Source organism: Pan troglodytes, chromosome 6, assembly GCF_028858775.2.
Source record: "Pan troglodytes isolate AG18354 chromosome 6, NHGRI_mPanTro3-v2.0_pri, whole genome shotgun sequence".
Lineage (NCBI taxonomy): Eukaryota > Metazoa > Chordata > Mammalia > Primates > Hominidae > Pan > Pan troglodytes.
In genome coordinates this window covers 29,619,191-29,643,606 of record NC_072404.2, presented here as the reverse complement: position 1 = coordinate 29,643,606, position 24,416 = coordinate 29,619,191, and the positions used below count along the sequence as shown (strand labels likewise).

The window sequence follows — 24,416 nt, the reverse complement described above, 5'->3', positions numbered from 1 at the left end:
GAGTACCCCCAAAGTACTTGCTAATTACTCAACTTATAGATGTTAATTACTTACTTGTTCACATTTCTAAATTATTAATTTCATTCTCAATGCCACAATCCTTGTAATCCTAGCACCTGGTTCAATTCCTATCACAGAAATAGCTACTCAAAATATGTTGGCTGAATACATATGTGAATGACAAAGATATAGTTAGGTACTTACAAAAAACTAAGTTATAATAAAACATTATTTTACTATAATATGATCTTGAAACACATAGTAAACAATATTCTTCCCTAATTGTTAGATTATTTATATAATCTGTGTGACAAACAACCCAGCAGAGTAACACTGGTGTATTAATTAAGTTGTATTAAGTAGGGCACCTGAATTTTTTCCAATACTTCATTTATTGCAAATGTTAATTTGGATTCTTAGAAAAACTGGAGGACAACTTTCAGTCAGATATCTAAGTTTATATTACTGCATGTGTTTCAAACCAGTAAATGTCAAAAAGGTCACATACCAGATGAAACTGATCCACTTTCGGGATTCCATCTTTATTTATCTCAAACTCCTGATTTTGAACAGAAAGCTGTGAAAGAAAGTAAGAATGAATAAATGTCCAATGTATTAATACACCGATCTATAGAAGAGTCAACTCTGGAACTTCAGATCCTGGTGACTAGAAAAGAGCTTACTTAAAGAAAGCACATTAACTCTCTTACAGGGTAAAAGCACTTTCATTGTAATTACTTGTTCACAAGCAACCAAATGGTTCCTGGGGCTCCTAAAGCACCGATCAGAGGGGATGTACACACTATGAACACTTTAATATTTCCTCACCTTATAAGAAAATGTGTTAGAACTTGGTAGCCTATATCATGTTAGCCTCACCAATACTCAAAAATTAGGTACAAAGAAAATAAATCAGGCAAGTTTCTTTCTACCATAATATCTAAACTTTGTTCAAGAAATATAAGCTAAACTTAAAAAAAAACTTCAGAAATAAGGGGGATGCAAAAAATAAATAAATTAAATTTAATTTAAAAACATGGAGAATTTTTTACATACACAAAGGTATTCTGAGTCCCACATATTCATCCCCTAGCCCTAACAACCATCAGCCAATGACCACTCTTACCCTATGAACAAACGCATATATATTATCTTTGAGGCAAATCCTATGTATTTCATAATTTCACCTATAAATATCTTAGTACATATCTCTAAGAGACAGTCTTTTATTTTTACACAATCATATCATTATAGTAAAAATACTTTTATACAAAATACCTAGCTTTCAAAATTTGAGTAATCTCATATCAAATTAGTTTACTTTTTTAGTTTATTTAAATCCAGATCCAAATAAGTTCCACCCATTGCAATTAAAAAATGAGCAAAAGGGCTTTTGGTCTCTTCCTGTTCCTCTCCATTAAGTACAATTATAAAACCTGAAAATACCATAAAATATAACCAAAGGAAAACACTGAAAGGTTTAAAAAAGGAAGAAAAACTAGTTGAAGACCCCAGGACTAGAGGAACAACATAGTAACAGGTTGTCCTATAACCCTCCCAACTGAAAAAAAAAAAAAAAAAAAAAAGTGAGCCAGATCTGATGTTTCCCAACTCCTAAGCCTGCAACAGAAAGCAGCCCAGGTAGATTCATTCTTCTCTTGAATTTAATAGGATTGCCATCAACACCACCATGTGAGGCCAGAAGAAACAGCAAGAAGGTTCAACTGGAAACCTCCCTGTCAATAAGCAGCCAGGGGAAGCATTCACCATCCTCAGCAGCAGCACCACCTGAGACACCAACGAGGCCACAGGCACCAACAAAGGAAAACCACACCACAAGCAGCTGGTCCAGTAAATACACTCTGACACCCATAAGTAGGGGGATCCCACCATAACAAGGGATGGTTCTGGAGGTATTCTGCATCTGTCATAGGAAAGGAGAGATCCTGCCACAACTAGCACCCAGCTCAAGAAGCTTCATCCCATAGACCAGGGTCTCCATTCCCATACTTAGAAGCACCAGGCAGTTCAGCCTTGAAAAGTTCCTTTCATTCCCTCAAACACCATCAGCAGGGACCACTGGAGGCCCAGCAGCACGCAACAACTCAAGCAGATCAAAATATAACTGAAAAGTTTCTGAAAATTAGATTGTCGTTAAAACCACAGTTCAAAAAGTAGTCCAGGACCTCTGTTTAAACCTAAACAAGGTGACTGACTGCTAAAATAAAATTTTCAGTAGGACCCAGAATCTATTAAAATAGTGTCCAAAATGTCCAAGATAAAATTAAAAATCACTTGTCATACAAAGTACCAGGAAAACCACAACTTCAACGAGAAACTGCAATCAACACCACGATGAATCACATAATTATCTGACAAGAACTTTCAAGCAATGGTCATAAAATGCTTCAACAAACAATTATAATTTCTCTAAGGTAAATAAAAAGAAATTTCAGCAAAGAAAAAAGTTATTAAAAATAATCACATGAAAGTTACGGAACTACAAAGTACTATAACCAAAATCTTAAAACTGGATGGGATAAATTGAAATGACAGAAATGACAGAAGACAAAATCAGTGAACTTCAGAACAGATCAATACAATTTGCTCAGCCTGATCAGAGAGAAAACAGACAAAAAAAAAAAAAAAAAAAGAACAGAGAGCCTCAAGGACCTGTGAGACAATAACAAAAGATCCAACTTTCAGAGTCTCAGAAGAAAAGGAAAAAAATAATGGGGCTAAAGGAGTATTTTAAAATAGTGACTACAGATGAGTGAGTAAAGAAACGGTGGTGTGTATGTATGTGTGTGAGTACACATATACACATACATACATATGTACACACACATGCATACAACAGAATATTCAGCAATAAAAAAGAATAAAATCATATCTTTTGCAGCAACATGGATGGAATCGGAAGCCATTATCTTAAGTGAAACAACTCAAAATCAGAAAGCCCAATACTGCATTTTCTCACTTATAAGTAGGAGCTAAATAAAATGTGCATATGGACACAGAATGTCGAATAAAAGTCAATGAAGATTCGAAAAGGTGGGAGGGTGGGAAAGGGGTGGGGTATGAGAAATTACTTAATGAGTACAATGTACACTGTTCAAAATTACACTAAAAGCCCAGACTTCACCATTAAACAATATACCTGTGTAACAAAACTGCACTTGTTCTCCCTAAATCTAGAGAAATTTAATTAAAAAAAGTCTAAGAAAATAATGGTTGAAAAGTTCCCAAATTCTGAAGAAAATTAAAGAAGATGTGCAAACCCCAAATAGAAAAAAATCTTAAAAAAAAAAAAAGAAAAGAATGAAAAAAGATGTTTGGGAAAACTAAAGACAAAGAAAAAATCTTGAAAGCAACCAGAGAGAAATAAAACACTACCTATAAGAAATACTACCTTGTATGATAAACGTTTATCATATGAAATTATGGAGACCGAAGGAAGTAGCACATTTTTCAACTTTTAAAAGAAAATAACTCTCAACCACCACAAATTCTATGTCCAGTAAAACTATCCATCAGTAATGAAAGTGAAATCAAGATGTTCTCAAATAAGGGAAAACGAAAGAATTTGTCACTAGACACAATCTTAAAGAGTGGCTAAAGGAAGTACTTCAAACAAAAAGAAAATAATTTTTTAAAGGAGTCTTGGAGCATCAGGAAGGAAGAAATAACAATGGAAAAAAACAGAAATATGACTAATACCACAGACTATCCTTCTCATCATGAGTTTTCTAATCATATATGATGATTCAAACCAAAATTACACCACCATCTGATACTCAAGACAATGATATTTAAAAGTGGGGAGAATAAAGGAACCTCAAAGGAAGTGAGGTTTCTATACTTCACTCAAAATGGTGAAATGCTGACATCACTAGAATGTAATAAGCCACATATGTATATTGTAATACCCAAACCAACCACTAGGAAAACTGTAAGAGGCAATACACTCAAAAACACAATATACTTTTCTGGATGCTTCCTATTCCCTGGAGTGCCTTTCCAACTGCACCATACTTGCTCCAAGCTCCAGGCTTCTGCTATAAGCGAGCACTGCTATCGTCTACCTCCAGCCACCATCATGATTATCTCTGACAATTACAAGATCTGAGATACTGCAAACAGGCTGTGCCTGGAGGGGGAGAGGAAGATGGTCAGTAAGACATAGGGTAATATTGATGACTTGCTCATTGGTGGAAATGCCTCTACTGAAGGACCCAAGGGTGAAGGTACTGAAAGCACAGTAATCACTGGTATTGATATTGTCATGAACCATCACTTGCAGCAAGCTGGCTTCATAAAAGAAGCCTACAAGATGTATATGAAAGATTACATTAAATCAATCAAAGGCAAACTTGAAGAATGAAGACCAGAAAGAGTAAAACCTTTTATGGCAGAAGCTGCAGAACAAATCAAGCACATATTTGCTAATTTCAAAAACTACCAGTCCTTTACTGGTGAAAACATCAATCTAGATGGCACAGTTGCTCTGCTAAACTACTGTAAGGATGATGTGACCCTATAAGTGATTTTCTTTATGGATGATTTAGAAATGGAAAAAAATTAACGAATCTGGCAATTACTTTGGATCTATCACCTGTCATCATAAATGGCAGGTGCTTATCATCTACACAACACCCGGCCTTTAGACAAATGGGAATAATGTCATCTTGAGTTTTTCATTTATTTTGACCATATTTATCTGGAGTACAGGTGTTGTTTAAAAAAAATAAGACATCATGTAGACTGTGTGTGTGTGTGTATATATATATACACACACACATATATACATATATTTTATGTATATTTATATATAAATATATATTATACATATTTATATATAATATATATTTATACATATTTATATACAAATATATATTATATATTATATAACAATTTTATATATATTATATCTATTTTATATATATCTATTTTATATATATTTTATATATTATATATATTTTATATCTATTATATATATTTTATATATAATATATATTTTATATCTATTATATTTTATATATAATATATATTTTATATCTATTATATATATTTTATATATTCTACATATAGATATAAAAAGATGGACTCTTAAAATTTTTTCAAGTAACACACAGGAAGGGAAAAAAAGAAAAAGAAACAAGAAACAAAACCAGTAATACAATGGTAGATTTAAGCCCTAAAATATCAATAATTACCCTAAATGTAAATGGTCTAAAAACCCCAATTAAAAGACAGAGATTAGCAAGAGTAAATAAAAAACAATGCAACTATATGTTATTTACAAGAAACTTACTCCAAATTCAACAACGTAGGTACCTTTGGAGTAAACGGATGGCAGAAGATATACCATGCAAACATTAATGTTGAAACACAAGAATGGCTGTATTAATATCAGACAAAGTAGACATTAGAGCAAAGAAAATTACTACAGAAAAAGAAGGATATTACATAATGATAAAAGTATCAATCTACTAAGAGGACATAACAATCCTAAATATGTACATATTATACAAGATGACCTTAAACCACAAGATAGAGTTGAAAGGAGAAATAGGCAAGTCTACAATTATAGCCAGGGACTTCAACTCTCAGTAACTGACAAAACAACAGTCGTGTTGTTTAACAGCAGGAATACATAACAGGAATATATTCTCAGAAATGCATCATGAGGCAATTTCATCCTTGTGTGAACATCATAACAAATGTACTTACACAAACCTAGATGATATATCCTACCACACACCTAGGCTATACAGTGTAGCCTACCGCTCCAAGGTTACAACCCCATATTGTATGTTACAGTACCGAATTACTTGCACTGGGGAAGGAGCACTTTAATTCTCTGAAATAGGAGGCAAAGATAGAAGACTGGGTAAACAGATAATGTAGTCCCTTGAACAATGTAGATTTGAACTGTGTTGGCCCACTAACATGCAGATTTTTTTCAACCAAACATGGATGGAAAAATACACTATTAATAAGACATAAAGCCTGCATATATAAAAGGTCCACTTTTCGTATTAGCAGGTTCCACAAAACTCACAGTGGGACTTTGCGCAGATTTTGGCATATGTGGGGGTCCTGAAACCAATTCCCTGTGTATACTGAGGGATGACTGTAATTTGTAAGTGCTCAAATTTGATGAAAAGCACATAACATGATCTCAAGTTTTTCAGTAAAATAAGAAGTAAGATCATCTGAGAAGAATGAGGATAGGATTTAAGTGGAGAATTGATGAAAAGGTTTAAAATAATTGTTGAGAGGAATGTGAGAATGAGGTGGCTGTGAGGAGGTCAAAGAACCAAAAGAAAGCACCAAGGGCTCAATTAAAGTAATGCAGTGCAACAGCATTCAGCTCCCAAGGTACAAGAGCATGCAAGGAGTTCCAGCCAAGATGGAGTAGTCACATTTCACATCAATCTTTCCTCTTAAAAAAAACAAACAACTCTAGCTATAATACAACACAGGAAAACCCTAAAAGGTAGAAAGAAGAAGGTGAAGTAGCTAGGACCTTGCCACTTGAGGAACAATATAATGGTGAGTTCCCTGGGCTTTCTTTTTGCCCCCCTATATCTCTGATGGGGTCCTTGAGAAGTCTGCCACCCAGAAATGCCAACAGACACAGGCACACACACACACACACACACACACACACACACACACACACACAAAAGCTCCAAGAAAAGCCTGCTTCCTGTAGCCACAGGACTGGGAATAGGGTGGCCTAGCAGAACAGAAAACTGTAATAGGTAATATACCCTATTCCAGTCACACACCAAACGAAAAACTGCCCCCTATCCCATCCGTAGTATTAGTAGTGCTGAGTGAGGAGCTGGACTTTCAGCCCTACCCAGCAGCAACAAGTCATGGGAAGTCATCCCTTTGCTTCCTCCACTAGCATGGTATCCATGAAGCCAAACAGGGAACTGAACTTCTACTTCCACCCATCAACAGAGGCAGAAGACAGCAGTGAGAAACAGCACTAGCTGTCACTCTACAGTCTGGGATACTGTCAGTGGGACTCAGAACAGGGCTTACTTCCACTCCCACCCAGCAGCAAAAAAAGTGAAACAAAGCAGTGTGAAGTAGTACGAGTCAGCATTCAGCTTTTCATTGCCCACTCCCCACGGTATTGGCAGGACCCACTGGGGAGTAAAACTTCCACTCTCACCAGGTAGCAACAAGGCACAAGAAGGTGGAATAAGGTGGTGGTGAAACAGTTATAGCTAACACTTTGCTCCTCCTGGTCTCCCGGTGTCAAAAGAACTCAATAAAGTGCTGAATTTACACTCCCATCTGTCAGCAGCAAGGAGAAGTAAGGCAGTACAACTGGGCATTCCACTTTTGCTGGGGTGATGTCAGCAGAGCCCAGTGGGGAGCTACATATCTAACCCCATCTGGAACTGCATACTATACCTAAACAGGGTGGCTGCCTACAAAAAATATATATATATATATTAAAAAGGATTCATAGTCTCACAACATAATAACCCAAATGTTTAGGGTACAATAAAAAATCACTTTATATCAAGAATCAGAATAATCTCAACTTGACTGAGAAAAAGACAACCACCGGACACCAAATAGAACAGATGTTGTGATTATCTGAGAAGGATTTTAAAACGGCCATCATAAAAATGCTGCATAGAGCAATTACAAACACACTTAAATTTTTAAAATAGCAAAGAAACAGAAGACAGAAGATATAAAAAAGAATCAATTGGAAATTTTATAACAGAAAAACAGTAATCAAAAATGTTAAAACTCATTAGGTGGACTGAATGATAGAATAAATATGACAGGAAAGCACTAATGAATCTGAAGATGAAAAAATAGAAAATAACCCATTTGAACAACCATCATTACAAAAAAAAAACACCCTGATAAACAGAGCCCCAAGAACCTGTGAGACAATAAAAGACAGAAAATTTGTATAATCAGAGTCCTAGAAAAAGAGGAGAAAGGATGGGGGGCTAAAATGCATTTGAGTAAATAATTGCTGAACTTCCCACATTTGTTGAAAAACATAAGCCCACAGGCTGAAGAAGCTGAAGCTGAGAAAACCTCAAACAGAATAAACTTAAAGAAACACATGCCACTACATACCATAATAAACTTAAAACTAAAGAAAACAAAAATCTTGAAACTGGTTAGAGAGAAATGTAATATTACCTATAAAGGAAATGATTCAAATGACAGTGAATTCCTCATCAGAAACCATGGACACCTAAAGAAAGTAGCACAATCTTTTCCAAATGCTAAAAGAAAAAGAACTACCAATCCAGAATTCTATTCCCAGTGAAAATATTCTTCAGAAATAAAGGTGACATCAAGATGCTCTCAGATAAAGGACACTAAAAATTTGTCACCAGTAGACTTACCTTGAAAGAATGGCCAAAAGAAGTTATTAGGATAAAAATGATAAAAGGAGAAATGCTGAAACATTAGAAATTTTAAAAAGAATAAGAATAAAAATATGGGTAAATAGACTATCTTAAAAAACAAAAACAAAAACTTTGAAAGGTGAACCTCCTCCAAGTTCTCTGCATTTGGATCCGATAAGACAGGAATGACCAGTCTAAGGTTCTTGATTGGCTCTCAAAGCAGTTTCAGAAATATTAATACACGAAATTCCTGTACAGGGAAGGGTACTAAAGAGATTAGTGAGTCTGTCCATCCTGTATCTCTCTTTTTTTTTTTTTTTTTTTTTTTTTTTCTGAGACGGAGTCTTGCTCTGTCACCCAGGCTGGAGTGCAGTGGCGCGATCTCTGCTCACTGCAAGCTCCGCCTCCCGGGTTCACACCATTCTCCTGCCTCAGCCTCCCCAGTAGCTGGGACTACAGGTGCCAGCCAACACACCCGGCTAATTTTTTGTACTTTTAGTAGAGACGGGGTTTCACCATGTTAACCAGGATGGTCTCTATCTCCTGACCTCGTGATCCACCCGCCTCGGCCTCCCAAAATGCTGGGATTACAGGCGTGAGCCACCGCGCCCAGCCCAACCTGTATCTCTTAATCCTCCTACATTCAATTCTACAATAATGAGTTCTATTCCCCAGTCTGCTTGATTATGACGTTAGAATCATAAAACCTCTAGATTTTAAGGGGCTGCTACCCATGTTCCTTTCCCTCCATTTATCTTAGTTAGCATATTCCTGAGAGGCACTGCTAAGGTTCAGAGAAGGTGGGGGAGCTTATCACAAGTCACGTGAGCTGGTCCTCAAGAAAGGACAGCATATGGAACATAACTTTCCCATTGTCTCTTATTTTTGGATTACACATGAAAACCAGGCATCACGTGTGAAAAGTGTACCTGTATTCCAAACAAAAGTATTAAATACATCCACGCAAGACTTTGTTAGCAGAGAACTTCTTAAAAAACAGCACATAGGAGACAAGCCTAAAGATGCCTAAAAGGGGAATAATACGATACAAGGGACTTCATAGTGGTCAATGCCATGACATTTACTGGTAACTTATTTCCCAGCCCTGGGTTCCCTTCATCAGTTGTTCATCATTGGCTTCAGTGAAGACTGCCTTCCAGGCTTAATAATATGTGATGTGAAGGCAGAAGGTGGTCTTGCACGGAGCCTCGAGACACTAAAATTCTGAAATGGGGCATCACTCAGGTACTTCCTCTCTGACACACAAAATTCTCATATCTATACTTCGGATAATAACGTACTCCCTCACGTGCTTGTTAGGAGGGTGTAATGAGATAAAACTTTCTAAAGCAGTTAGTTCCAAACATGTTCTATGTGCTCTCACCAAGGGAGGATGTTACCATCATGTTATAAATAGACATAATAATGTCCTTAAATTAACAAATATGGGCTGGGCACAGTGGCTCATGCCTGTAGTCCCACCATGTTGGCAGACAAAGGTGGACAAATTGCTTGAGCCCAGGATTTTGAGACCAAGCTGGGCAACATGGTGAAACCCCATCTTTACAAAAAAAACTCAAAAATGAGTCAAGAGTGGTGATACAACCTGTAGTCCCAGCTACTCAGGGGGCTAAGGCAGGAGGATCACTTGAGCCCAACAGATTGAGGCTGCAATGAGCTGTATAGTGCCACTGCACTCCAGCCCAGGTGACAGAGCAAAACTCCATCTCCAAAAAATAAAAAAATAAAAAATAAAAACAAATATGTTTGGTCACACTCTGTTAAAGAAATAAAATGTAATGCCTTTATAAAAGTTATTGACGCATAGAAATAAAACTTTTTAAAAAGGAGAAATGGGGCTGGGCGTGGTGGCTCACGCCTGTAATCCTAACACTTTGGGAGGCCGAGGCAGGTGGACTGCCTGAGCTCAGGAGTTCGAGACCAGCCCGAGCAAGATGGTGAAACCCCATCTCTACTAAAACACAAAAAATTAGCCAGGCATGGCAGCGTGCGCCTGTAATCCCAGCTACTCAGGAGGCTGAGACAGGAGAATCGCTTGAACCTAGGAGGCAGAGGTTGCAGTGAGCCGAAATCACACCACTGCACTCTAGCCTGGGCGACAGAGCAAGACTCCATCTCAAAAAAAAAAAAAAAAAGAGAGAGAGAGAAATGAGAAAGAATTTTTTACTCACAAATGGCAGGCCATAGCTTATCTAAAATTGAGTTTTTTCCAAAAAGACTAAACAGAAGAACAGGAGTAAATGGGAATATAAGGCATAGTCTGGGAATTGTATGATAGGGTCCAAGGCTGAGTAAATAAAGAAAAAAGCTAGAAGGTTGCTGATAAACTGGAAGAAAAGAGAGACAGTAAATAAACACACTGGAGATTTAAGATTAGCAGACACAGTAAATGAGAGGACAGGAAATCCTGTTAGGAGAAAAATATAATGGATTGGATTCTATTACGTTTGAAAAATAACAATTGTAGAGATTCACAAAATCCTGGTTTGGGGAAGTGACTGAAATTACATAAAGGTTTGGGTCTCACGTTATTAAGAAGGTCCAGAAATGCAAAGTTAGGTTCACTGGGTGATCAGTATGACCACTAACATCTCCTAGAAATATATTAAGAGTCGGAATAAAATCTTCATGCAAGGTTTTAAAGAATAAAATGATGTACATGGGGCCATAAATGAGAGGTAAGTAAATGAACTCAGGAAAAAAACATGGAACTATTTTTTAAAGCCTAATACTTCAGCATATAACTGTGGCTAAAATTTAAACATTCATTCAACTAATATTTGAGTGCCCACTTTGCACCAGGCTCAGTTCTAGGCATTTGAGGATATAGTGGCAAACAAGATAGATAAGCTACTCCCAAAAAGCTTCCACTCGAGTGGTAGAAGCAGACAATAATAAAGATAAATAAGTGTATAATATGGTAACAGAAAAATAAAGCAGGAAAAAATGCATTTTAGGGAAAGCAACACTGAAAATGTGTCTCTGAATAAATAAAAGGGGGACAGACATGGTAGCTCATGCCTGTAATCCCAGCACTTTGGGAGGTCGAGGTGGGAAGATCGCTTGAGCTCAGGAGTTTGAGACCAGCCTGAGCAATATAGTGAGACCCCATCTCTTAAAAATAAATAAATAAATAAAAATAAAGAAAGGGGGCCATTCACTTCTTTATATTCAACTTCTTCACAGCAGTACTCCTCAACACACACAAAAACACAATTCTTTTTCAATGTAACATCAGACAGAACTGTTATACTTTTTAAAAACTGGCTTCTAGAAAACACCTTTAAGATTTCCATAATAACCTAAAACTATAGTGAAGAACCTTAATACAAATGGTGTCATGATAAAACTATAGTCCATGTATTTCAGTTAAAAGATATAGAAAACCAAATACTGTGTGTTCTCACTAAATGTTGAGAACTCATGAACACAAAGAAGGGAACAACAGACACGGGGCCTACTTAAGGGCAGAGGGTAGGAGGAGGGAGAGGGGCAGAAAAAATAACTATTGGGTACTAGGCTTAGTATCTGGGTGACAAAATAATCTGTACAACAAGCCCCTGTGGCACGAGTTTATCTATATAACAAACCTGCATATGTACCCCCAAACCTAATTTAAACGTTTAAAAAAAGATATGGTTTATTACTGAAGGTAATAACCCACAACACTTGAATTGTCCATTGTTTTGAATTTTCTGTAGGCAGTCTTCAGAACACTTCATTTAATCTGGATCTCATAAGAAAAATGATCTAAAACCACAGTATCTTTGATATGCCCAAAATATCTACTTAGTATTCTAGAGCTTTGCTATCAAACTATTACTTTTTTATTATTGCTATTTCTAAAATTTTTTAAAGACAAAGTGACAGTAATCCCTTCATGGCCTTGTAAATAAAATCTTTTGATAATGCTTCCAGTTTAACTCTGAATATTACCTTTTTAAGCACAGCCCTTGGATCTTGACTTTTTGCCCTTTTATATATTTTACACTATGTGCTTTCATAATAAATTGCCCAATTCTTTGAGGAGGAAGGTCAAAGTATACACAGCCTTTCGTACCAAACTAACTTTACTATCAAAAAAATACTGTTGTAAAAAAGAACTTGACCAACTAGAAAACAAAAATTTTTTAAAAACACAATAGCTTCCAAACATGAAATTCTTAGGTATAAATCTAACAACACATGTATAGAATCTGTAAGCCCAAAATAACAAAACGTTGATAAAAGAAACCAGAGAAAATTTAAATAAATGGAGTTCACAAATTAAAGGCTCAATGTAGTAAAGATGTCAATTCTCCCCATATTGATCTACAGATTTAATGCAATTCCAATCAAAATCACAGCAGGGCTTTTGTGCACACAGACAAGCTGTTTGTAAAATATACATGGAAAAGCAGCCAGGCGCAGTGGCTCACTCCTGTAATCCCAGCACTTTGGGAGGCCAAGGCAGGTGGATCACTTGAGGTCAGGAGTTCGAGACCAGCCTGGTCAACATGGTGAAACCTCATCTCTACTAAAAATACAAAAATTAGCCGAGTGTGGTGGCGGGTGCCTATAATCCCAGCTCCTCGGGACGCTGAGGCACAAGAATCGTTTGAACCCGGGAGGCAGAGGTTGCAGTGAGCCAAGATTGTGCCAGTACACTCCAGCCTGGGTGACAGAGTGAGACTGCGTCTTAAAGACAAACTGCCCCATAAAGCTTCTTGGCGCTCCCCTCAAACGTCTCCATGCTGCCCACCCTTCCCCCAAGCCTCTTTACATTTCTAAGCCCTTATCTAGGCACCACAGTGAAGCCAGCAGACTTCACTTATCAGACCTTGCTGCGATAAACAAACCCCAATTACGAACCATCTGGACCGCACAGGGGAAGGTCGTTGGAAGCATAAACAAACTTTACCTACACCTTCCTGTAAGTTCTGCTACCACAAATGTCACAAGGTGATATGTGACAAAATTAACCAGCAAACAACCCTGGAATGCGGCCACACCAAAGAACTCCCTCGAACTCCCTTCTCCAATATAAACCCCTCATTTTGTAAACTCAGGGCTGCCTCCTCTGAGTGAGGTGAAGCAGCCCCTCAGGTTCAATAAACTTACGCTCCTGACTTTAGGTCTATTTTTCCTTTCTCTCGGCTGACCTTACACGTCTCAATAAAATAAAATAAGGTAAGATGTAAAATATAAAATAAAATATATACAAAAAAGAAAAGATAGCTGAATAGCTAAAATCTGAAAAAGAATCATACTACCCAATTTTAAGACATACTATAAAGATACAGTAACCAAGACAGTATGATGTTGGTAAATGGATAGACACACAGATCAACAGCAGAAAGAGTCCACAAACAGACTCACACAAAAATGGCCGATTTATTTCTGACAAAGATACAAAGACAATTCAACAGAAAATAACACTCTTTTAAAAAAAATGGTGTTGTAAAATTGGACATCCATATGCAAAAACATGAACCCTGACATAAACCTCCCACCTTACACAAAAATTACATCCAAAGAGATCTCAGCTCTAAATGTAAACCATACAACTATAGAGCTTTTAGAAGAAAATATAAGAAAAAATATTCAAGTCTTTGGGTTATGCGAAGAGTTCTTATACACAACACTAAAAGCATGATACATAAAAAGAAAACAATAATAAATTAAACTTCAAAATTAAAACCCTTTTCTCTGCAAAAGACACTGAAAAGAAAATGAAAAGCTACAGGCCAGAAAAAATCATTGCAAATGACATCTGATAAAGGACTTGTATCTAGAATATATTTATGAATGCCCAAAACTCTACAGCAATAAAACAAAAATCCAATTAAAAAACAGGCAAAAGACAGACACTTCACCAAAGAAAATACAGAAAGCCAATAATAAATAAACTAAAAGATGCTCAACATCATTATCTATTAGAGAAATTAAAACCACAATGAAACACTACCACACACCTATGAGAACGGCTAAAATAGAAGATAATAACAACACGAGGTGCCGACAATGATGCTGAACTGAAACTTTCATATATTGCAGGTGAAAATCAAAAACAGTACAGCCACTCTGGAAAACAGTTTGGCAGGTCCTTAAAGAATAACACATACGATTACAATCTGACCCAGAAATTTCACTCCTGGGTAATTACCATAGAGAAACAAAAACTTACGTTCACATAAAAACCTATACACACATGTTCACAGTAGCTTTATCTGCAATAGTCAAACACTGGAAACAATGCAAATGTTCCGCAACAGGTGAACAAACAAATTTGGTATGTACATACAACAGAGCACTATTCAGAAACAAAAAAGGGAAAAACTACATTAGATAACTTGAGTGAATCACAAATGATTCACATGCTGAATGAAAGAAGCTAGACTCACAAAATTATATACTGTATGATACCACTAATATGATATTATTTTTATTTTATATTTTTTTCTATTTTTTCTTTTTTTTATATACTTTAAGCTCTGGGATACACGTGAAGAACGTGCAGGCTTGCTACATAGGTATACACGTGCCATGGTGGTTTGCTGCACCCATCAAACCATAATCTACATTAGGTATTTCTCCTAATGCTATCCCTCCCCTAGACCCCCACTCCCCAACAGGCCCCACTGTGTGATGTTCCCCTCCCTGTGTCCATATGTTCTCATTGTTCAACTTATGAGTGAGAACATGTTCACTTATGAGTGAGAACATGTGGTATTTGGTTTTCTGTTCCTGTGTTAATTTGCTGAGAATGATGGCTTCCACCTTCATCCATGTCCCTGCAAAGGATATGAACTCATCATTTTTTAAGGCTGCACAGTATTGCATGGTGTATATGTGCCACATTTTCTTTATCCAGTCTATCACTGATGGGCATTTGGGTTGGTTCCAAGTCTTTGCTATTGTGAACAGTGCTGCAACAAACTTAAGTGTGCATGTCTTTATAGTACAATGATTTATAATCCTTTGGGTATATACCCAGTAATGCGATTGCTGGGTCAAATGGTATTTCTGGTTCTAGATGCGTGAGGAATCGCTACACTATTTTCCATAATGGCCAAACTAATTTACACTCCCACCAACAATGTAAAGCGTTCCTATTTCTCCACATCCTCTCCAGCATCTATTGTTTCCTGACTTTTCAAAGACTGCCATTCTAAGTGGCATGAGATGGTATCTCATCGTGGTTTTGATTTACATTTCTCTAATGACCAGTGATGATGAGCTTTTTTTCATATGCTTGTTGGCCACATAAATGTCTTCTTTTGAGAAGTGTCGGTTTATATCCTTTGCCCACTTTTTGATGGGGTTGTTTTCTTTTTGTAAATGTGCTTCAGTTCTTTGTAGATTATGGATACTAGACCTTTGTCAGATGGGTAGATTGCAAAAATTTTCTCCCATTCTGTAGATTACCTGTTCACTCTGATGATAGTTTATTTTGCTGTGCAGAAGCTCTTTAGTTTAATTAGATCCCATTTGTCAATTCTGGCATTTGTTGCCAGTGCTTTTGGTGTTTTAGTCATGAAGTCTTTGCCCATGCCTATGTCCTAAATGGTATTACCTAGGTTTTCTTCTAGGGTTTTTATGGTTTTAGGTCTTAAGTCTTTAATGCATCTTGAGTTAACTTTTGTGTAAGGTGTAAGGAAGGGGTCCAGTTTCAGTTTTCTGCATATGGCTAGCCAGTTTTCCCAACACCATTTATTAAATAGGGAATCCTTTCCCCATTGCTTGCTTCTGTCAGGTTTGTCAAAGATCAGATGGTTGTAGATACTTCTGAGGCATTACTTCTGTGGCCTCTGTTTTGTTCCATTGGTCTATATATCTATTTTGGTACTGGTACCATGCTATTTTGGTTACTGTAGCCTTGTACTATAGTTTGAAGTCAGGTAGCATGATGCCTCCAGCTTTGTTCTTTTTGCTTAGGATTGTCTTGGCTATATGGGCTTTTTGGTTCCACATGAAATTTAAAGTAGTTTTTTCTAATTCTGTGAAGAAAGTTAATGGTGGCTTGATGGGGATAGCACTGAATCTACATATTACTTTGAGTAGTATGGCCATTTTCATGATACTGATTCTCCCTATCCATGAGCATGGAATTTGTTTTCCATTTTTTTGTGTCCTCTCTTATTTCCTTGAGCAGTGGTTTGTAGTTCTTCTTGAAGAGGTCCTTCACATCCCTTGCTAGCTGTATTCCTAGGTATCTTACTCTCTTTGTAGCAATTGTGAATGGGAGTTCACTCATGATTTGGTTCTTTGTTACTGGTGTATAAGAATGTTTGTGAGTTTTGCACACTGATTTTGTATCCTGAGACTTTGCTGAAGTTGCTTATCAGCTTAAGGAGATTTTGGGCTGAGACGATGGGATTTTCTAAATATACAATCATGTCATCTGCACACAGAGAGACTTTGACTGCCTCTCTTTCTTTCTCTTGCCTGATTGCCCTGACCAGAACTTGCAATAGTATGTTAAATAGGAGTGGTAAGAGCGGGCATCCCTGTCTTGTGCCAGTTTTCAAGGGAATGCTTCCAGTTTTTGTCCATTCAGTAAGATATTAGCTGTGGGTGTGTCATGAATACCTTTTATTATTTTGAGATACATTCCATCAATACCTAGTTTATTGAGAGTTTTTAGCATGAAGGGTGTTGAATTTTATCAAAGGCTTTTTCCTGCATCTATTGAGATAATCATGTGGTTTTTGTTTTTGGTTCTGTTTATGTGATGCATTATGTTTACTGATTTGCATACATTGAACCAGCCTTGCATCCCAGGGATGAAGCCGACTTGATTGTCGTGGATAAGCTTTTTGATGTGCTGCTGAATTCAGTTTGCCAGTATTTTATTGAGGATTTTTGCATCAATGTTCATCAGGGATATTGGCCTGAAATTTTCTTTTTTTGTTGTGTCTCTGGCACGTTTTGGTACCAAGATGATGCCAGCCTCATAAAATGAGTTAGGGAGGATTCCCTCTTTTTCTACTGTTTGGAACAGTTTCAGAAAGAATGGTACTAGCTCCTCTTTGTACCTCTGGTGGAATTCGGCTGTGTATCTGTCTGGTCCTGGACTTTTTTTGGTTGGTAGGCTATTAATAACTGCCTCAATTTCAGAACTTGTTATTGGTCTATTCAGGGATTCAACTTTCTGATTTAGTCTTGGGAGGGTGTATGTGTCCAGGAATTTTTCCATTTCTTCTAGATTTTCTAGTTGATTTGCATAGAGGTGTTTATTGTATTCTGTGACGGTAGCTTGGATTTCTGTGGGATCAATGGTGATTTCCCCTTTATCATTTTTTATTGTGTCTATTTGATTCTTCTTTATTAGTCTGGCTAGTGGTCTATTTTGTTAATCTTTTCCAAAAACCAGCTCCTGGATTCATTGATTTTTTGAAGGGTTTTTCATGTCTCTAGCTCCTGCAGTTCTGCCCTAATCTTAATTATTTCTTGTCTTCTACTAGCTTTTGAATTTGTTTGTTCTTGCTTCTGTAGCTCTTTTAATTGTGATGTTAGGGTGTCGATTTTAGATCTTTCCTGCTTTCTCCTGTGGGCATTTAGTGTTATAAATTTCCCTCTAAACACTGCTTTAGCTGTGTCCCAGAGATTCTGGTATGTTGTGTCTTTGTTCTCATTGGTTTCAAAGAACTTATTTATTTCTGCCTTAATTTTGTTAATTACCCAGTAGTCATTCAGGAGCAGGTTGTTCAGTTTCCATGTAGTTGTGCAGTTTTGAGTTCGTTTCTTAATCCTGAGTTCTAATTTGATTGCACTGTGGTCTGAGAGACCATTAAGATTTCCATTCTTTTGCATTTGCTGAGGAGTGCTTTACTTCCAATAATGTGGTCAATTTCAGAATAAGTGTTATGTGGTGCTGAAAAGAATGTATACGCTGTTGATTTGGGGTGGAGAGTTCTGTAGGTGTCTATTAGATCCACTTGGTCCAGAGCTGAGTTCAAGTCCTGAATATCCGTGTTCATTTTCTGTCTCGTTGATCTGTCTAATATTGACAGTGGGGTGTTAAAGTCTCCCACTATTATTGTGTGGGAGTCTAAGTCTCTTTGTAGGTCTCTAAGATCTTGCTTTATGAATCTTGGTGCTCTTGTATTGGGTGCATATAATATTTAGGATAGTTAGCTCTTCTTGTTGTGTTGATCCCTTTTCCATTATGTAATGCCCTTCTTAGACTTTTTTGATCTTTGTTGATTAAAATTCTGTTTTATCAGAGACTAGGATTGCAATCCCTGCTTTTTTTTTGCTTTCCATTATCTTGGTAAATATTCCTCCATCCCTTTATTTTGAGCCTATGTGTGTCTTTGTATGTGAGATGAGTCTCCTGAATACAGCACATTGATGGGTCTTGATTCTTTATCCAATTTGCCAGTCTGTGTCTTTTAATTGGGGCATTTAGCCCATTTACATTTAAGGTTCATATTGCTATGTGTGAGACATTCTTAAAAGCACAAAACACAGTGATAAAAGGTCAGTGGTTGCCAGCGTTTAAGGGTTGGGAGGAGGCTGTGACTACAAAGGGATGGCACACAGGAATTTTCAGGGTTATGGAACTGTTCTGCATCCTGGCTGTGGCAGTGGTTATTACACTAATCTATAGGTGTGTTAAAATTCATAGAATGTATACAAAAAAAGTCCATTGTACAAGTTAATCTAAAAATAAAGTTTTTAAAGGACTTAACAATACATAAGAGTAGAAAATCAGACAATATATTTACTCATGGAGCTTTTTACTATCATTTAAAGGAAATAGGTGGAATAAAAACTGCTATTACCACACTTATGGGATATTTTATGAGTCCTCCCAGAAACAAAAAAAAAACTTGATATGTTTACTTTCACCCTTCTGATATAAAGAATAGATTACTGAAGCATTGATGAAAATCATGCTAGTTTATTTCCATGAGGGTGCTGGTTCAATGAAACCAGACAACTTTAAATATACATGCAGGCATAGGGCTAAAGTCATGAGAACAGTATGGGGGAACCACCTCATAATTCAAATATCTCCACCTGGGCCTGCCCTTGACACATAGGAATTATTAAAATTCAAGGTGAGATTTGGGTGGGGACACAGCTAAACCATTATCATTCCACCCCTGGCCCCTTCCAAATCTCATGTCTTCACATTTCAAAAACAATCATGCCTTCTCAACAGTCCCCCAAAGTTTTAACTCATTTAAGCATTAAGTCAAAAGTCCACAGTCCAAAGTCTCATCTGAAATAAGGCAAGTTCCTTCTGCCTATGAGCCTGTAAAATCAACAGCAAGTTAGTTACTTCCTTATACTATGGGGTACAGGCATTGGGTAAATACACCTGTTCCAAATGGGAGAAATTGGCCAAAACAAAGGGGCTACAGGCCTCATGCAAATTCAAAATCCAGCAGGGCAGTCAAATCTTAAAGCTCCAAAATGATCTCCTTTGACTCCATGTCTCACATCCAGGTCACACTGATGCAAGAGGTGGGCTCCCACAGCCTTGGGCAGCTCTGCCCCAGTGGCTTTGCAGGCTACAGCCCCGCTTCTGGCTGCTTTCATGGGCTGGCATTGAGTGTCTGTTGCCTCTCCAGGCACACAGTGTGATCTGTGAGTGGATCTACCATTCTGGGGTCTGGAGGACTGTGGCCCTCTTCACACAGCTCTACTAGGCAGTACACCAGTTGGGGCTCTGTGTGGGAGCTCCAACCCTTCATTTCCGTTTTGCACTGTCTTAATAGAGTATCTTCATAAGGGCTCCACCCCTGCAGAAAACTTCTGCCTGGACATCCAGGCATTTCCATACATCCTCTGAAATCTAGGTGGAAGTTCCCAAACCACCATTCTTGACTTCTGTGCACCTTCAGGCTCAAACCACATGGAAGCTAACAAGGCTTGGGGCTTGCACCCTCTAAAGCCATGGCCCGAGCTGTACCTTGGCCCCTTTTAGCCATGACTGGAGCAGGTGGGACACAGGGCACCATGTCCCAAGGCTGCACACAGCAGGGGGACCGTGGGCCCAGCACGTGAAACCATTTTTTCCTCCTAGGCCTCTGTGCCTGTGATGGGAAGGGCTGCTGCGAAGGTTTCTGACATGCCCTGGAGATACTTTCCCCATTGTCCTAGCGATTAACATTCAGCTACTTGTTACTTATGCAAATTCCTGCAGCTGGCTTGAGTTTCTCCCAAGAAACGGGTTTTCTTTTCTATCACATCATCAGGCTCCAAATTTTCCTAACTTTTATGCTCTGCTTCCCTTTTAAACATAAGTTCCAATTCCAAACCATATCTTTGTGATTACATAAAACAACACTTTTAAAAGCACCCAAGTCACCTCTTGAACACTTTGCTGCTTAGAAATTTCTTCCACCAGATGCTCTAAATCATCTCTCTCAAGTTCAAAGTTTCACCAATCTCTAGGACAGGGGCAAAATGCCACCAATCTCTTTGCTAAAACATCAAGAGTCACGTTTATTCTAGTTCCAACAAGTTCTTCATCTCCAGGTAAGACCACCTCAACCTGGACTTCACTGGCCATATCACTATCAGCATTTTGCTCAAAGCCATTCAACAAGTCTCTAGGAAGTTCCAAACTTTCCCACATCTTCCTGTCCTCTTCTGAGCCCTCCAACCTCTGCCCATGACCCAGTTCCAAAGCTGCTTCCACATTTTCGGGTATCTTTACAGCAGCATTCCACTCTCTGTACCAATTTACTGTATTGGTCCCTTCTCACACCACTAATAAAGACATCCCCAAGACTGGGTAATTTATAAAGGAAAGAGGTTTAATTGACTCACAGTTCAGCATGACTGGGGAGTCCTCAGCAAACTTACAATCATGGCAGAAGGGGAAGTAAACACATTCTTCTTCACATGGCGGCAGCAAGAAGTGCCAAGCAAAAGGGAAAATGCCCCTTATAAAATCATCAGATCTTGTGAGACTTACTCACTTCCACGAGAACTGCATGGGGGAAACTGCCCCCATGATTCAATTATCTCCACCTGACCCCACCCTTGAAACATGGGGATTACAATTCAATGTGAGATTTGGGTGGAGACACAGCCAAACCTTATCATCTGGCTTCTTTCTCTTGGCAGAATTATATTAAGACTCACCTATCTTACTGAGTTATATTTATAGTTCAATCGTTTTATTCCTGAGTAGTATTCCAATGGATAGACACATACATAGCAGACTGTTTTTCCATTCATCTGTTGATGGACTTTGAGTTGTTTCTAGTTTTCATCTATTACACATAAATTCTTTCAATATTTACATACAAGTCTTTGTGTGGACATATGCTTTCATTTCTCTTGGCTAAATATCTAGAAGTGGAATTGCTGGGCCATAGGGTAGGAATATGTTCAACCTTTTAACAAACTGCCAAATGTTTTTCAAAGTGGTTGTTCCCTTTACATTCCCCTGGGCAATATATATGAGTTCTAGGTACAACAGATCTAAGCAACCATTGGTACGATCTTTTTAATTTTATACATTATAGTGAGTAGTATAGTGGTATCTCATTTTGGTTTTAATCTGTAGTTCCCTAATGACAAATGGTGTTCAGAGCATCTTTCACATGCTTACATGCCATGTGGACACCTTCTTTGGTAAAGTACCTGTTCAAATATTTTGCCCATTTCTTAACTGGGCAGTCTTAGTATTGATTGTAGGAGCTCTTGATAATCTGGATATAATATTTTTGTCAGATATATGTTTTGCAAATATTTTCTCCTAGTCCGTAGCTTGCCTTTCATTTTTGTGACAATGTCTTTAGAAGAGCAAAGTTTTCCATTTTGATGAAATCCAAATGATTTTTTTCTTTTAGAGTTGATGTTTTCTGTGTCCTACTTAAGAAATCTTTGCCAAATCCAAAGTCAAATATTTCATCCTATGTTTTCTTCTGTAAGTTTTAGACTCACGTTTTACATTTAGGTCTGATACACATTTTGAGCTAATTTTTGTGCATGGTATAAGAAATGAATCAAAATTTATTCTCTACATATGGTATGAGTTGGCCTGTTATCATTTTTGTTGAAGATTCTCCTTTTACCCAGAGAACTGCCTTGGCATCTTTGTCAAAAGCCAGTTATCATACATGTGCAGTCTATTTATATTGTCTCTATTCTGCTCCATTCATCTGGACATCTAACTTCACAGCAGTATCACTTGTGTTTTTAGAAACAGGGTCCTGCTCTGTAGCCTAGGCTGGAGTGCAGTGGAGCAGTCATAGCTTACTGTAGCCTTAAACTCCTGGACTCAACAATCTTTCTGCCTCAGCCTACCAAGGAGCTAGAACCATAGACACACCATTACACCCAGCTAATTTTTACTTTGTAGAGACAGGGGGTGCTCACTGTGTTGCCTAGGCTAGTCTTCAACTCCTGGCATCAAGCAATCCTCCTGCATCAGCCTCCCTAAGTGCTGGGATTACAGTTTTGAACCACCACTCTAGGCCTACATTATCTTAATTTCCTAGAATCTATTAAGTCATAAAATCAGGTAGTTTGGGTCCTTCAATTTTGTTCTTTTTCAAACTTGTTTTGGCTATCTCAGATCCTCTCCATTTTTATATTAATTGTAAAATCTAATTGTCAATTTCTGAAAAAATAAGCAAAATCTACCAGCAATTTTGTTGAAATTGCATCAAAATCTATAAGCCAATCTAAGAACAACTGATATCCATACAAAGTCTTCTAGTCCATGAGCATGGTGTATCTCTCCATTTACTTAAGTCTTCTTGAGTTTCTCTGAACAATGCTTTGTAGTTTTAACAGTGTGCAACTCTTGCACATCTTTTACTAAATTTACCCCTACAAATTCCATATTTTAATACTTTTGTAAATGATTTTTAAATTTTAATTTCCTATTATTTGTTGCTTATATAAAAACACAATTATATTGAAATTAAAACTGCTATCTTTCTAAACTCATTTGTTCTAGTAGCTTTTACGTACATTCTCAAAGATTTTCTACATAATTAAGCATGTCATCTGCAAATAAAGACAGCTTTATTTCTTCATTTTCAAACTCTCTGACTTTTATTTCTTTTTTTGACCTTATTACACTGACTGGAACAGAGATCGGCAAACTATATGGCCTCTGCACCAAACTGATTCCGCTACTTGTTTTTGTACAGCTGCAAGCCAAGGGTAGTTTTCACATTTTTAAATGTTTAATAGCAAACTGAAGGAATACTATTTCATGCACATGCAAACTACATGAAATTCAAATTTCAATATCCATAAATAAAGTACTACTGGAAAAGAGCCACACTGATTTGTTTACATACTGTCTATGGCTGCTTTCATGCTATAGCAGCAGAACTCAGTACTTGCAACAGAGACCATCTGGTCCTTTACAGAAAATGCTTGCTGGCCCCTGGGCTGATAAGAATAGTCTTCCTTCTCTTAATACTTAATCCCTCTTAACTCTTGTTTTTCTAACAAGGAGATTATTTTTATTTATGTGATCAACAAAGATAAGGTTTTGTCACACTCAAGACTTTGGAAAAAGAGGCACTCTCTACGTAAAATAGCAGTACAACATGAAACAAGCTTTTTATTTTTTTGTCTTCCAACTTTTATTTTAGGTTCAAGGGGTACATGTGCAGGTTTGTTACATGGGTAAACAGTGTGTCATGGGAGTTTGGTGTACAGATAATTTTGTCACCCAGGTAATCAGCCTAATACCTAACAGGTAGTTTTTCAATCCTTACCTTTCTCCCAACCTCCACCCTCAAGTAGACCCCAGTGTCCCTTCTTTGTGTCCATATGTACTCAGTGTTTAGCTCCCACTTATAAGTGAGAACATGCAGTATTTGGCTTTCTGATCCAGAGTAAATTCGCTTAGGATAATGGCCTCCAGCTCCATCCAACTTCTTAATTCTTAAACTATGGATGAGAAACAGCTATTTGGTTTACACTGGAAGCAGGAATATACCCAAGGCTTATTTAACATTTATTTTCCACATATGCATGAACTGCTTTCAGATTAATGTAGGACAAAATCATCTTCAC

The 24,416-nt window shown here is 37.4% G+C and overlaps 1 protein-coding gene and 1 pseudogene across 4 annotated transcripts in view; one reads left to right on the top strand and one right to left on the bottom strand.

Moving 5' to 3' along the window:
* STK31 (serine/threonine kinase 31) overlaps positions 1-24,416 on the bottom strand; it is a 129,782-nt gene that overhangs the window by 16,788 nt on the left and 88,578 nt on the right. For 2 of the 4 annotated variants that reach the window (XM_016945556.4, XM_527691.9), the window contains exon 23: positions 509-577. In XM_016945556.4, coding sequence (XP_016801045.3) covers positions 509-577 — 69 coding nt within the window. Of the gene's footprint in view, positions 1-508; positions 578-23,934; positions 24,291-24,416 lie in introns of those variants that run through there. The other 2 variants (XM_054687438.2, XM_016945558.4) reach the window with 1 other exon arrangement.
* Positions 4,115-4,585, top strand: LOC107975601 (translationally-controlled tumor protein-like; annotated as a pseudogene).